The following is a 16,684-nucleotide window of genomic DNA, read 5'->3' as shown; positions in this document are numbered from 1 at the left end:
GCCCTACGGCTGGCCTACAGCCCTTCCAGCCCATCCCATGGCTGGTGGGCACAGCCAAGGCCCTCCTGGCCCCTATGGGGGGTGGTTCTACACCTCCCCCATGCCCACATATCTGTTCATTTGACTAGTAAACTTGGCATTTCGGTCTGAAACTATGGTCCTAGAAATCCTGCCAATCGGGTACTAATGTCGAATGAACAACTGGTCCCGTACCACCAAGGTCAATAAAGAGCAGATGGTAGGAAACATGGGCACTTGAGAGGGTAGTGTGGATTGCAAGTCTACATTGACAACCACTTGTTTGCAATACTGTATTCATATGCATTAGTATGGAAATGTGGTCAAAAATGCCCATGACACTATGTACTTGTTTGCAATACTGTATTCATATGCATTAGTATGGAAATGTGGTCAAAAATGCCCATGACACTATGTACTTGATTCTCCCAAGATCAATATACTTTATTTCAAGGAGGAGTCCACCGTGTCGGCTCATTGTATGTCTCGTGTCAATTCAGCAAATTACTTCTCGTATTTGAGCAAGTGTCCATCAAATCTTAGTATATTTAAGTGTATTGATTAGCATTGTGTTCAACCAAGTTACATTGGTATCAGAGCATACAGTTCTCTTTCACTTCCAACGTGAGAGACGATCACCGTGAATACTAGCTATCTCTACGCTTAGAACATTATGGACAGCCATACAATGAATGTTGGAGATGCTAACACAAGAGGCAGGGACAATGAAATGCATGCCTCCAATGCTTTACACGATGAGCAAACTCATGTGGTGCACAATAGGGAACATGAATATGTAGGACAGCCGTCCCGTGGCAAAGAGAAGATGCAGGAAGAAGAGTCGCATATGGTTAAAATATATCTTGCACAAGTGTTCAAGCATCAAGTCCATTGTGGGGGATCCCCAGGACTACAGGTCTCTTTTGGCGGACCTTATTTGATAATATGGACACCCAATTGGACTTCTCATCAGCTTATCACCCTCAAACGGATGGGCAAAGTGAGGCTGCAAATTCAGCCGTATTGGATCTCTTGAAATGTTATGTGGCGGATCAGAAGTCTTCTTGGGAGAAGTACTTACCGCTTGTGGAATTTGCATACAACAACACGGTGCTCCGGCCCTACATACTTGCGAAGGAGACTAACATGAAAAGTATTGTGTATGTGCCAATGACTAGGTAATGCCAATCTTAAAGCCACTTCATTGATCTTCTCGATGACTCGAAAAGGCCCATAGTACCTGGTTGCAAGCTTAGGATATGCACCCTCTTTGCCAAATCATTCTCTTTAACATCCAATTGCCTTCTATGCTTGTCTTGTGACCTTGCAATGGCTGTCCCCACTTGAGCAAAAGCAATATCCAAGTCTCTTACATACTCATCAATTGCAAATATCTCAAACGGAGCCCAGTGAAACGGTCATTTGAGGATCTACCAGAAGTGGATGAGCTTGAGGAGATCTTGCAGCCAGAGCAGATTGTGTATCACAAGGAACGCAAGCTTGCTGCAGGCAAAGTTGGGAGTTACCTTGTCAAGTTTAAGAACTATCTTCCCATTGATGCTGAATGGGTAGATGAAGAGTACTTCAGAGATTGCCCGCATGTGCTTCAGACATATTTGGATGCTTTTCAGTTGTTGCAGACAACTGTTTAGAAGCCAGGGGGGATGTCACCATTTGGCCATCCAATTGGTCCACCCGTGCTTTCTCATCATGTATGTGTTAGAAGTCATCTCCTATCTATACATATACACCAAGGCCTCTGTTGTGGGTGTGCCTGCCCTTATTAGGTGTTTTCTCATTTTTCCTCACTCTCCATATTTTTTCCCATTTTTCCCTGTTTTTCCATGGCTTGGGTGGCTGCCCTGATGACAGGGTGTCCCAGGAGCTGGCCGACTGCATGTGTTCACAGTTTGGAGCAGGCCGACTGCTGTGATCTGGTCGTGGACCTCTCAGATGCTGGCCGACTCTTTTTCTATTGGCCGACTGATGACATATGTTGGTCGTGGGCTTGTGTCCTGTCGGCTGTCCCTAATGCAGGCCGACTGCTCTCTTAGGGCCATATAAAATGGCCCCATAGTGTATCTTGTTTTTCGGGATTTTCCTTGTGTATATACAGCACAGTTACACGCCTCTCTCTCTCTCTCTCCATTGCTGTATTTTTCTGCACTTGCTCTTGTGTTCTCAGATTTTGTCTTCATCTCCGCTGCATATTTTGACATGGTATCAGAGCTCTAGGCTCTTGATAGTTCTTGGGAATTTTGTGAGCAAGAGGGGGACTGTTGTGTTGCTGATTGGTGGACTGTTTTGGACTGTTCGGGAAGAGGAGAAGCAAGAGGAAGGCGGGCTGATTTGCTGGACAGCCACTTGCAGGTTTAAGTTCTTCTTTGTTCCCACCCACCCACCCTTTTCAGTTACATCCCCGCAATGGCAGATCTGCTTGAGATGGTTGAGAGACATGTGAAGATCTCGACACTCCCCACGTTCCCAGTGGACCGTCAGTTGGATGAGAATAACTACAGCATATGGAAGATTATGATGGAATCTGTTTTGGAGTCATACGACCTTGCTGATTTCATCGTTGTTGGGGTTCCACGGTCGGAGGTAGAGGAAAGGGAGTTACCATCGATTCGAAAGGACCGAGAGGCACAGGCACAGTTGTGGGATCGTGTCAATGCCAGGGTCCATTCATTCATCTTCCTCAACTGCACACCGCAGGTAATCAATCATATAAAGCATATGACGCTGGCCAGAGGTATATGGTAGCATTTGGCTTCTCTTTATAACAGGGTATCGCCCATGAAGAGGATTTCCTTGGAAGTACAGATGCAGGTTATGAACCCTGCAAAGTCATCGACGATGCGGGAGCACATTAACAAGCTGCAGGCTCTTCAGCAGGAAGTTCTTCAGGCTGGGAAGGAGATATCATCAGAGGATATGGCCATAACGTTGATGTCGCATTTGCCCTCTCAGTACTCAGCATTCTACTCGTCTTTGATTACCAGTGGCAGGCTCAGCACCATCACATGGGAGGAGCTTCTGCCTGTGGTCTTGGACCAAGAGGAAAGATTCACGAACTCTCCACAAGGCGGAGGTTCGGAGGCCTTAACTGGCCAACGGTCGAAAGGCCATAACAGCAAGAGCAAAGGGAAGGCTTCATCGGAGAAGTCTTCTAAGAAGATGTCTGACGTAGACCGCGAGAAACTAAAGGCAGATAGGACCTGTAATGATTGTGGCAAGAAAGGCCACTATTGGAGGTAGTGTCCCAAGTGGAATACCGAGAAGGGTGAAGAATCCTCAGCAGCAACCGTGAAGACTTCAGCATTTGTGCACCTAGAGGTGATGGACATCGATGTTTTATTTTCTTCGGGCAGGGAGGAGGTTGGAGGACTCGCCGCTACGGATACTCGGGAGTGGATTCTAGACAGTGGTGCTTCCAGGCACATAACTCCTTCCCGTTCAAATTTACAGGATCTCTACAGGTATTCTGTGTCAAAGTGCGTGCGGAAGCGGTACGGAGACAAGAGAATGAGAATGAGAGAAACACATAAATCTGAATATATGAAGCAAGTACAACGGCCCTGCGTGGAGCAGTGTGTGGCTCTATGGGTAGGGCTTGTGCTGATGGAGAAGAAAAGTGAATGAATGAATGAGTGAGAGCATGGGGGCATATATATACCCCCTCTAGGAGCTGGCCGACTGGTCCTTAAAAGAGGACAAAAGAGGCCAAAAATAATAATGCTAAAAACCCATAAAAGGTGCCTAAAATGCATAATAAAAATAGCCAATGCTCCCTAAAATAATCAGAGCTCCTATGTCCCCCACTGACTCAGTGATGGGGCTCACAACCAGGAGATGATTCATGCTAACACCCCCTCTCAGATCCTGGGTGTGGCATAAAGCCTAAGGAGCTGAAGTGAGTGACCATGGAGGGCTGTGGAAGGACCTTTGTAAACAAATCCGCTGCATTTTCCTTGGAAGGACAATACTCAATGAGAATCTCCCATGCCATAATCTGATCTCGAACAAAATGATATTGTATCTCAATATGCTTCGTCCAAGCATGGAATACTGGGTGCTTGGCAATTGCCAAGCAACTTTGGGTCACAACGAATCAAGGTAGGCGCCGTCTATGGAAACCCAATCTCTGCAAGCACTCGTCTAAGCCAAACCACCTCTTGTGCAGCTGCTGATGCCGCTCGGTACTCAGCCTCTGTAGAAGACAATGCCACTGTAGGCTGCTTCTTAGAACTCCATGTAATAGCTCCGGATACAAGACTAAAGCAAAATCCAGATGTCGATCTCCGTGTGTCGACGTCTCCAACCCAATCAGAATCTGACCATCCTTTAAGAGTAATCCCTTGGGTATACATGATGCCATAAGACCGAGTACCCTGCAAATATCGCAATACCCGCTATGCTGCCTGCCAATGCACCATTAAAGGGGAGGCCATGAATGAGCTGAGAATGCCCACTATAAAGGAAATGTCAGGTCTCGAATGAATGAGCCAAATGAGAGACCCAACCAAGGTCCTGTATCTAGAACCATCTGTAAAGTCACTAGCTGCCTCTAAGGACAGCTTCTGCCCCGGGTCCATGGGGGAAGAAATGGGGCGGCAATCTACCATGCCAAATGTCCCTAAAAGCTCACAGACATGTCTCTGTTGAGACACAAAAATACCATCACGAGTCTAGAAGATCTCCAAGCCGAGGAAGAAATGAAGAAGTCCAAGATCTGTCATCTCAAACTCCTTTCCAAGCTATTCCTTAGTCCGAGCAATATGCGAACTGTGGCTCCCAGTGAGAATCAAATCATCCACAAAGAATAATAATAGTAACCAGCCCTCCTTCTCTGTAGATGTAGGGATTGGGATTTGAATCCGATCTCTGAAAACCAGTTTGAATGAAAAAGCTATCAATATGTTGGTACCATGCTCTGGGTGCCTGCTTGAGACCATATAAGGCCTTCCGTAAACGGTAGACCATATCCTCTGTGCCTGGAATAAGGAATCTTGGGGGTTGCTCAACATAGACCTCCTCCTGTAGTGTTCCGTTGAGGAATGCAGACTTTACGTCCATATGATAAATGGGCCAATGATGATGAGTTGCGAGAGCAATCACTGTCCTGATGGTGGTCATCAGGGCCGTAGGTGCAAAGGTTTCCTGAAAATCCACGCCAGACTTCTGGGCATAACCCTTGGCAACAAGACGAGCTTTGTGCTTATCCAATTTGCCATCTGAACGATACTTGGTCTTATAGACCCATCGGACTCCAATCACCTTCCGCCTTGTAGGCCAAGGGACCAACTCCCATGTCTGATTCCGCTCAATGGAATCCAACTCTGCCTCCATAGCACGCCTCCAAACATCTTGTGATGGAGCCCGCTCAATGCTAGTCGGCTCACTATCCTGTAAAACTCGCGACATGAGTGCATAGTTCACACTCAAATTCCCCACATGTGTCTGACCCTGCTGCTGAAGTCTCTGGGATCTCCTCAAGCCATCTTGGCTGGTCTCTACAAGCTCGGTAACTCCAGAATCCCGGACTGTCTGAAAGAACCATCTAGGTACACGCCATGCCCTAGTACGGCGGTCCTAAGTGACCTCTGAATGCCACAAAACTCTTGTCTCGGCTACTGATTTGGCCATAAGAGCGGTGAGTTTGTTTAGGCCATATTCCTGCACTCCTTGCCATAGAGGCTGCCGTGTATCACGATCCTCAACGATGACAGAATGCTCATCAAAGATGATTCGGGTACCTAGCCTGGTAAGAGAACTCACAGACAAAAGGTTAAATCCCAAATCAGGAACATAAAGGACCTCAGCATCTGACCTGTGTCCTTTGCCATCTGGAACGAGAGGAATAGTGCCAGATCCTTGTACTAGAAGAGTGGACCTATCTCCAAAAGTGACATTAACGGACTTGTCATGAAGGTTATGAAGCCAATCGTGCCGATAGGTCATGTGGCTAGAAGCGCCACTATCCACATACCAAGGTCGAGAATCAGAAGAGGCCGATGCAGAATAGCTCGACTCCAACTCTGTAATTGAGAGGAATACCCCCTCTTCCACGGTTGCGGCTGTAAAAGAACCTATATCGTTGACTTCTCTCTCCACCATGAAGGTCTAAGGTTGGGGTGCTTTTTGTAGCATTGATCCATAGCATGCCCTGTCTTCTTGCAATGGGCACACTCCACCTCAGACTTGGTCTTCTCTTTCCAACCCTCTTTCTCCTTTTTGGATGAATCCTCCTTCCCTTTCCCTTTGGATTGCCCCTTCTAAGCGGTAAACGCCTTGGAGCCTTTGTTGCTACCACCATCTCTTTGTAGGAACCGGGCCTCCTGCTCCAAGATCATAGGAACAAGATCCTCCCATGTGATGTCCTCTGTCCGGTTGGAGGCAAGAAGTGAAGTGTACAGGTTGTCAAACTTGGGAGGCAACTGAGCAAGTAGCTTCATTGCCATATCCGTTGAGCATCGTAGAGGTCTTGACCTCATAGAGGTCCTTGAGCTTCTTCCATATCAGATAAGCCATGGTATAAGACTTGATATGGGTGAGAACCGCATCCTGGCAGTTCATGAAGATGACGGATCTAGCTGGAGCATTGAATCAGTCCCATAAAGCCACCCCCTGCAAGGTACAAGATGAAGCCATCTCTGCTGAGGTATCTGGCCGACGTATAGGGGTGGTGACAAACTCCCAAAGGTCATATGTCCCTAGAATAGACATGGCCTTGACCTTCCATAGGTCAAAATTGGTGCCATCTAGCTTTGAAGATTCGGGAATATTGGGAGGAATGGGTATATGCACTGAAGGTGCTTGAAGCAAGGGCTGTTCCACGATGTCATCAGCCATGAGCCCACAATAGAATGCTGTAAAGAGTACTTACTGCTTCAGAAAACGCAGCCAAGAAGAGGACTGCAGATCAGCCACAAAAACGCAGCTGTATGGAGTGTTCTCTCTCTCAAGGTAGCACCACACTGAAGACGCAATCCCTAGATGATGAGGGAAAGCAAAGAGGAGGAGGAAGATGAGGCTGAAGTGTAGAGGAAGGGGGTGGGAGGCTGTAAAACGCAGCCGATATCTGCCGGCTGATCATCAAGGAAAAGAAGGGCAACTGAAAGAGGAGGGAAGAGGGGCTGAAGCGCAACCCCTAGGGCTGTAGAGAGGAGGCAGAGCAGAAACGCAGCCACCTAATCAGTCCAACAGCCGGGAAGCAAAATAAACGCACCTCTCCAACCGGATGATGATGCCCGATGCCTGAAAAACAGGCCGCCTTGATGAAACGCAGCACCCCTTTGATGATGACAATGCTGGCTGTCTCTGAAAACCACAGAATTCAGCAGCTTCTTCGCGATGAAAACCTCCGGAAAGATGCCTGGTGCTCTAAATCCTGATACCATGTCAGAGTGCGTACGGAAGCGGTACAGAGACAAGAGAATGAGAATGAGAGAGACACAGAAATCTGAATATATGAAGCAAGTACAACAACCCTGCGTGGAGCAGTCTATGGCTCTGTGGGTAGGGCTTTGTGCTGTGGATGGAGAAGAAAAGTGAATGAATGAATGAGTGAGAGCATGGGGGCATATATATACCCCCTCTAGGAGCTGGCCGACTGGTCCTTGGAGCCTTTGCTGCTACCACCATCTCTTTGTAGGAACCGGGCCTCCTGCTCCAAGATCATAGGAACAAGATCCTCCCAGCTGATGTCCTCTGTCCGGTTGGAGGCAAGAATTGAAGAGTACAAGTTGTCAAACTTGGGAGGCAACTGAGCAAGTAGCTTCATTGCCATATCCTTTGAGGCAATGTTCTTGCCACAAGACGCTATCTGACTCCACAACAACTCCATCCGGTTGATGTGATCTCGCATGGAAGACGAATCCATACACGTTATCTTCGCAAGTTGCACCTCCAAAGACATGCGCTTGGTAGAGGTCTTGACCTCATAGAGGTCCTTGAGCTTCTTCCATATCTGATAAGCCATGGTATAAGACTTGATATGGGTGAGAACCGCATCCTGGCAGTTCATGAAGATGGCGGATCTAGCTGGAGCATGGAATCGGTCCCATAAAGCTGCCTCCTGCAAGGTACAGGATGAAGCCATCTGTGCTGAGGTATCTGGCCTAAGTATAGGGGTGGTGACGATCTCCCAAAGGTCATATGTCTCTAGAATAGACATGGCCTTGACCTTCCATAGGTCAAAATTAGTGCCATCCAGCTTTGAAGATTCGGGAATATTGGGAAGAATGGGTATATGCACTGAAGGTGCTTGAAGCAAGGGCTGTTCCATTATGTCATCAGCCATGAGCCCACAATAGAATGCTGTAAAGAGTACTTACTGCTTCAGAAAACACAGCCAAGAAGAGGACTGCAGATCAGCCACAAAAACACAGCTGTATGGAGTGTTCTCTCTCTCAAGGTAGCACCACACTGAAGACGCAATCCCTAGATGATGAGGGAAAGCAAAGACGAGGAGGAAGATGAGGCTGAAGTGTAGAGGAAGGGCTGTCAGAAAGGGGAGGGTGGGAGGCTGTAAAACGCAGCCAATATCTGCCGGCTGATCATGAAGAGGGCCTGAAGTGCAACTCCTAGGGCTGTAGAGAGGAGGCAGAGCAGAAACGCAGCCACCTAATCAGTCCAACAGCCGGGAAGCTTAAAAAACGCACCTCTCCAACCGGATGATGATGCCCGATGCCTGAAAAACAGGCCGCCTTGATGAAACGCAGCACCCCTTTGATGATGACAATGCTGGCTGCCTCTGAAAAACACAGAATTCAGAAGCTTCCTCACGATGAAAACCTCCGGAAAGATGCCTGGTGCTCTGATACCATGTCAGAGTGCGTGCGGAAGCGGTACAGAGACAAGAGAATGAGAATGAGAGAAACACAGAAATCTGAATATATGAAGCAAGTACAACAGCCCTGCGTGGAGCAGTGTGTGGCTCTGTGAGTAGGGCTTGTGCTGTGGATGGAGAAGAAAAGTGAATGAATGAATGAGTGAGAGCATGGGGGCATATATATACCCCCTCTAGGAGCTGGCCGACTGGTCCTTGGAGCCTTTGCTACTACCACCATCTCTTTGTAGGAACCAGGCCTCCTGCTCCAAGATCATAGGAACAAGATCCTCCCAGGTGATGTCCTCTGTCCGGTTGGAGGCAAGAAGTGAAGAGTACAAGTTGTCAAACTTGGGAGGCAACTGAGCAAGTAGCTTCATTGCCATATCCATTGAGGCAATGGTCTTGCCACAAGACGCTATCTGACTCCGCAACAACTCCATCTGGTTGATGTGATCTCGCATGGAAGACAAATTAGTACATGTTATCTTCGCAAGTTGCACCTCCAAAGACATGCGCTTGGTAGAGGTCTTGACCTCATAGAGGTCCTTGAGCTTCTTCCATATTTGATAAGCCATGGTATAAGACTTGATATGGGTGAGAACCACATCCTGGCAGTTCATGAAGATGACGGATCTAGCTGGAGCATTGAATCGGTCCCATAAAGCCACCTCCTGCAAGGTACAAGATGAAGCCATCTCTGCTGAGGTATCTGGCCGAAGTATAGGGGTGGTGACGAACTCCCAAAGGCCATATGTCTCTAGAATAGACATGGCCTTGACCTTCCATAGGTCAAAATTGGTGCGATCCAGCTTTGAAGATTCGGGAATATTGGGAAGAATGGTTATATGCACTGAAGGTGCTTGAAGCAAGGGCTGTTCCACGATGTCATCAGCCATGAGCCCACAATAGAATGCTGTAAAGACTACTTACTGCTTCAGAAAACGCAGCCAAGAAGAGGACTGCAGATCAGCCACAAAAACGAAGTTGTATGGAGTGTTCTCTCTCTCAAGGTAGCACCACACTGAAAACGCAATCCCTAGATGATGAGGGAAAGCAAAGAGGAGGAGGATGATGAGGCTGAAGTGGAGGAAGGGCTGTCAGAAAGGGGAGGGTGGAAGGCTGTAAAACGCAGCCAATATCTGCCAGCTGATCATCAAGGAAAAGAAGGGCAACTGAAAAAGGAGGGAAGAGGGGCTGAAGCGCAACCCCTAGGGCTGTAGAGAGGAGGCGGAGCAGAAATGCAACCACCTAATCAGTCCAACAGCTAGGAAGCAAACAAAACGCACCTCTCTAACCGGATGATGATGCCTGATGACTGAAAAACAGGCCGCCTTGATGAAACGCAGCACCCCTTTGATGATGACAATGCTGGCTGCCTCTGAAAAACACAGAATTCAACAGCTTCTTTGCGATGAAAACCTCCGGAAATATGCCTGGTGCTCTGATACCATGTCAGAGTGTGTGCGGAAGCGGTACAGAGACAAGAGAATGAGAATGAGAAAAACACAGAAATCTGAATATATGAAGCGAGTACAACAGCCCTGCGTGGAGCAATGTGCGACTCTGTGGGTAGGGCTTGTGCTATGGATGGAGAAGAAAAGTGAATGAATGAATGAGTGAGAGCATAGGGGCATATATATACCCCCTCTAGGAGCTGGCCAACTGGTCCTTGGAGCCTTTGCTGCTACCACCATCTCTTTGTAGGAACCAAGCCTCCTGCTCCAAGATCATAGGAACAAGATCCTCCCAAGTGATGTCCTCTGTCCGGTTGGAGGCAAGAAGTGAAGAGTGCAGGTTGTCAAACTTGAGAGGCAACCAAGCAAGTAGCTTCATTGCCATATCCGTTGAGGCAATGTTCTTGCCACAAGACGCTATCTGACTCCGCAACAACTCCATCTGGTTGATGTGATCTCGCATGGAAGACGAATCAGTACATGAACAATTTGGAGAAATGATTGAGTACATCCCTAGTAAGCATAACCCACTAGCAGATGCCCTTAATCGAAAGGCCAGCATCCAAGTAGTCCAGGAGTCGACCATTCTCGAAATCACGAGGAAGGACTTAGATAGCATGAAAGACCAATATGTCGACTCCCCTGAGTTTGGTACTCAGTATAATTTGGCCCTCACTTCTGAGCCTGGCCATTATTCAGTACAGAACGGTTGGTTGTCTTCAAGAACCGCCTCTGTGTCATTCGGGAAAAGCGATCAGCTCTTCTCCATGATGCCCATGACTCCTTAGTTGGAGGACATAGAGGTATCAACAGTACCCTCGAGAAATTAGAACGGTCCTATTATTGGCCAAAAATGAGGCGCGATGTATATTCACATGTTCAAGCCTGTAAGATTTGTCAAAAAGTTAAGGTTCCACATACAAAGAAGGTTGGGTTACTTCAACCTTTGCCTATCCCCGACAGACCTTTTATCGACATATATATGGACTTTGTAGAGCCTCTACCAACATCCACCGGATCCCGTAACACTCAGTGTTTTACGATTGTGGATCGCTTCAGTAAATTCTGCATGCTCATCCCATGTAAGCATATGGTCACAGCTGAGAACATAGCCCGTCTTTTTCTCAAACATTAAAACCCAATTTGTGGTTTGCCTAGCACCATCACCTCAGATAGAGATTCCAAATTTACCTCGCATTTTTGGAGGGCATTATTCGAAAACTTTGGAACTAAGTTACAGTTGTCTAGTGCATTCCATCCACAAACAAATGGCCAGACAGAAATTTATAACCAGTTGGCCTTTGATGTTCTCAAGTCCTATTGTCATGACCAGCAGTCCAAATGGAAACATTATCTTCCATTGGTCCAAGCCATCTTGAACGATACGCATTCATCTAGTATCGGACAGACTCCATATGAAGCAGCCTTTGGTCGCCGTTTCTCCTCTCTTTTGACGAGATTGGTGTCTCCATCTCTAGAGACTAATAAAACCACGGACCATTTTTCGAAATCATTGAGTCAGTCAAGGACCGCTTGACCAAAGCACAGGAAGCCTATAGCAGACAGGCAAATAAGTCAAGACGAGATGTCCACTTCAAGGAAGGAGATTGGGTCTATCTGCGCTTCATGAAACAAAGATTGAAACAAGTGAGCAAACGTTGTCCCAAGCTTTCATTCCGTAGTTTTGGACCTTTCCCAATAGTTAAAAAGTTAAGTGATATCTCCGTGAAGTTGAAATTGCCTAACAGTTGGATGATGCATGATGTTTTCCATGTTTCTTGGCTAAAACCATATGTTCGACCCGAAGTTTTCGATGTTTCAGATGAACAACAGCCAGACGTGGTAGACGAAGCCGAAGTCATCGAGCCCGAGCAGATCCTTCTTCATCATTGGAAGCATGGTTCCGGTCGACGGATACGTCAGTTCTATACGAAGTTCCGAGATCAAGGTACCCACGAAGCCGTATGGCTAGACGAGGAGTTCTTTCAAGAGTACCCCCAATTGTTGGCGGACTACTTGGAAGCCATGAAGCCGCCAAGCTAAGCACGAGGGAATCTCACATGCACTGTGCACTGTAGTGCATGGTGACAAGCTGGCTCATTATCATCAGTGCAACATCATGTAGTATTAGTTCCTTTTAGGATGATATTTGTTGTACGCCGTGACCCCATTGTAATCCTCAGTCCAGGATAAGTCAAGCACGAGCTACGTAGGTCATTCTCAGCCTTAGACAGTCAATCAATCAGTCCAAGTCCCTTAACCCACTTTTGAAGAGATGCATTCATGCATGTAGAGTCAATAGAAACCTTAGGGTTTGCATTAGAAAGCACTCTGCATATTGCAGATCATTCATCCATTGCAAAACCCCTCAGATATCATCTAGTATTTATTAGAATATTTATTAGGATTTATCTGGTATTTTTTCCACAATTTCCAGCATTTAAACACCATTTATCAGTCGTGTAGCATTTTATGGCCAGTCCGCCAGTATTTAATGCCAACCGACCAGCCCTCAGTGTAGTATAAATCGGCATGCTTTGCTCATTCGTTCGTATCATCTCATATCTCAACAATCAGCCTCAGGTGCTTCAGCGTTTCAGTCTTCAACCCATAGTTCACTTCAGCAACCTGCGTTTTGGAGAAGCGTTTCATCCTCCAGCCATAGGAGCATCAACACATGTGCATCCAGCCCTCCATCAGCTTAACGCAGCAGTCTACAGGCATTCAGCCATCAGTAAACCTTGCGTTTTCTGCATACAACCAGTTTTCAGCATTCATATCTTCATCGTTTTGCTCCAACCAATTGGTGAAGGTAAAACTCAGCATTCATACTCATTTACAGCATTCATACATAGCCTAGAACAGTCCCAAACAGCCCCTATCTCAGCCTCAGATTTGCAACCCTTCCTCATTCCATTGGGAAGAGTGCATAGGCTCAAGATTGGACATCATTGGTGTTTCTACAGCTGTGTACAGTTCAGCCCGACTCTTGGTCTTCATAGATCTTGCGTTTGGCTTATCGTCAATCCACCGTCAGTCTCTTCAAAGTAATAAAGCAAATACTATTCCAGTAATGGGATAGGGGGCCCTTCAGTGGGTAGTTCGGGACCCCATACGGTGTACAATTTCCATCTCTCTCTCTCTCAAATCTCTTAAAGTTTGAAGTCTTAAAGTGGATTGCTAAACTCGCGAAACTCAAGATTCAGAAGACGGTGTGAGCAATGTGTGACAGGATCCTCAATTACAAATACTTTCGCTGCATGTTACATCTGGTCTGCGAAATTGCTCGCATCATCTGTTGGAACATCTCTTGAACACTCAAGCCTAATGCCCTAGCTGGGCTGCCTGGTGCACTTTGGTTCCAAAGTTCTTGGTCTCTCTCGTCGTCGAAGCTCGCCATAGCAGGAAAATGCACTTCCTTTCCAGAGCGCAATCTAACCATCCACTATGTGTACGGGAGACTTCCGGAGGCTTCCAGAGGCTGAAAACCAACCATCCTTCAAGGGACAAGAGTCACTCCGAAAGGGGTGGTCCACCAGAGTCTGAAAACCAACCACACAAGCGAGAAAAAAGTTCTGGTTTCTTGCTGAATCTTTACACTTGAAGTAGGCTCTGATACCACTGTAACATGCGGAAGCTTTGGGGGAGATCGATAACTTCGATGCTCAGAAAACCAGCACACTTGTCGCGACGAAAATTAACGAACAAAACTAAATGTAGATGTGCAGAAAAATAGAGAGAGAGAGAAGGACACAGGATTGGGTCCCGATCACCCTCTGTAGGGCCCCCACCACGAATGGTGTATTTGCTTTTATTAGAATGACGCAAAACTGAAAATAAAAGACTGATTGAACCTGTGTGGGCTGCCCCACACCTGGCCGACAAGCCTCTAAGGACTGGATGCCCTGTCGGCTGCCTGTCCAGGGGCCCTACGACTGGACTACAGCCCTTCCAGCCCATCCCATGGCTGGTGGGCACAGCCAAGGCCCTCTTGGCCCCTATGGGGGTGGTTCTACACCTCCCCCATGCCCACATATTTGTTCTTGGGACAGTTCTATGGGCTGGCCCCATTCCTATATGCAAACCCTACCTGTCTACACAGTGGTTTGGCAACTGGTGTCATACCAGATACACAGAACCATTGACATCATTCCAGAGGGAGACTCACAGCGCGGACTCGCACTGTTTCATGTGCAGAACAATGCACACCTGACCTCGGACGACTGGAGTGGAACCCTGGCTGACTCGTCCCGGACTGGACTCACATGGGACCAGTTTTCCACCCCAGGTCCCTGCACCTTCTGTACAAATATGTCTACGTGGCATCCAAGTGCGGGATGCACGTGACATTAGAGGTCGAGTATATGGCCGGATTTATGGGCTATTGTGCGAGATCTTTGTAATATTGTCCACTCTACCAACCCTAATAATAATGTTCAATTGATTGTGTTCACACAATAACCCAATAACTTTGTCCACACACTGGGTTGCTCATTGGGTGCTTTGGTAGCCAACTCACGAACATTAGACACTATAAATAGGAGTCTAGGCCATAGCCATATTCATTCATTGATCTCAATCAGTCACATCATTGAGTCATTGAGAGCTCAAGAGCAATGCTACTAGCGAGTATCTCTATTCAGCATTGTATATACTTCATGTTAGTAATACGTGGCAAATTGGGTCATCTCTCTTTATTGTGTAGCATGAAGAAGAGGCAGTTTGTGCATGGGTTTTAAGTCTCTGATTAAGCACTAATCATAATCAATCAATTCATAAACACACTTCTGCAAGCACCCATGTTACAATGGCAGTCGGGTACAAGTGGCCGACTAGAAGCATTGGTGCATATACATACATGGATAGCCAAATTGCCATATTCATATGCTTTCTTCAGTGTTGGACTTCACAGAGCGTTTCTCTATAGGCAAAGTGCTAGCCAGGAGTGTCCCGTAGGCCACGGGGTTGTGATTTGATGTCTTCATTCTCAGCCACATCTTGTACTTGAATTTCAGTTGTATTACTTTGTTCTTGTACATAATACAGGGCAGTCCTCTAGGACTCATGTGTGTGTTGTATGTGTGATTCCACAGCACTCTTTTTTCTCTCTTTGGAAACCCTGGCACATGTGCACAAGTGTTCTACAGAATCTGTACACTCAATGGAGCTATTTTATGCTCTTCCATTGAACTGAAGCCTCGAGTGAAGTTAAATGAGAAATCAGAAAGGTGGGGGACTCTATTTGAAGAGTTTATCCCTACCCTTTTACTGCTGGATGGAATGCTGGAGGGCAATAAAGTACCCAAAAATTGGGCCCAATGGGCGGCCACTTTTACCCTGCCCAGCCTTAGCTGGGCTATGGGCTGTCCCACAGCCCAGAACATGCAGAGATCCCAAGTATGAATACAAATAAGGGTAAGGGAACCCTAATAAACACTAAAGCCTATCGCACAATGTGTGCCACCACACCATGCCAAGGTAAACCAAACTTTTTTTCCCCACTAAAATAAGCATTGTACAGGTGACTCTATAGGATTCCCTAGAATGAAAACAGCAAGGTAACACACTCTGCGAGGGCACTAAGAGCGCCTCACAGGCGAATTGGAGCGGATGCAATAGCGCCAGCTACGCACTTGGAGTTGGGGCCTTTTTCTCACTCAAGAGGGCGATGAACCATGTGGCTTTTCCCTCCCCCTCCACCCGATGTAGCCTCGCTTTGAGAGCAGCTAGCTAGAGAGGGAGCCCCCTCTTGTAGTTTTTACTTTTACCTTCCAGCTGTACACAGTAGGCTCTTCCTGAGGCTGAGTTTTCATAGTTCACTTTTCTGCGGACATTTCTCTTTGCTTGGGAAAAAAAAACAGCAAGGCAACGAGAAAAGTGAGAATACTATTTTAACAGCAGAAAATTAGGCAAGCACAATGCCTTCATAAAAAAACTAAATGCCTTACGTCAACTGCAAAAAGAGCTTCAGTGATCGGCATTTTCAAGCCACTTCACAGTCATTTGAAGGATTTGGCCTAACTTTAATATGATATGAGCTGTCAAGAAATGGTCATTTTCAATCTCACTCCACATATATATTCAGAAGAATAAGATAATCTTACCTTATGTGATACATCAGAGTCCTAATCCATGTCTGCAAGGACCTTGAGAGCCTTAAATCTATGTGTGATTTGAACTCTCTTATTCACACCTCTGGCCAGCTCTTTGATCTCCTGTCTAGACATCAGTCTGACCTTGTTGCCCTTCTTGTCCTCGCACTCCAGATCCCTTCCATATTTTCTGACTATTTCTCTCTCATTGCATTTGTACTTCTTAGCGAGGGTGCGAATTGCTGACCACCTAACATGATATATATTTTCATTTATGATATTGAAAT

The 16,684-nt window shown here is 46.7% G+C and overlaps 1 protein-coding gene across 6 annotated transcripts in view; it reads right to left on the bottom strand.

Moving 5' to 3' along the window:
• Positions 1-16,684, bottom strand: part of LOC147627705 (uncharacterized) — a 48,374-nt gene that overhangs the window by 30,434 nt on the left and 1,256 nt on the right. For 3 of the 6 annotated variants that reach the window (XM_086814654.1, XM_086814655.1, XM_086814656.1), the window contains exon 2: positions 16,410-16,647. In XM_086814654.1, coding sequence (XP_086670780.1) covers positions 16,431-16,647 — 217 coding nt within the window. In that variant the 3' untranslated portion in view covers positions 16,410-16,430. Of the gene's footprint in view, positions 1-16,073; positions 16,149-16,409; positions 16,648-16,684 lie in introns of all 6 variants that reach the window. The other 3 variants (XR_015268319.1, XR_015268321.1, XR_015268320.1) reach the window with 2 other exon arrangements.

Source organism: Cibotium barometz, chromosome 20 (assembly GCF_041138505.1).
Source record: "Cibotium barometz isolate CiBa-2024 chromosome 20, ASM4113850v1, whole genome shotgun sequence".
NCBI classification, from domain to species: domain Eukaryota; kingdom Viridiplantae; phylum Streptophyta; class Polypodiopsida; order Cyatheales; family Cibotiaceae; genus Cibotium; species Cibotium barometz.
The sequence above is the reverse complement of the archived record's forward strand: the minus strand, read 5'-3'. Positions and strand labels throughout refer to the sequence as shown.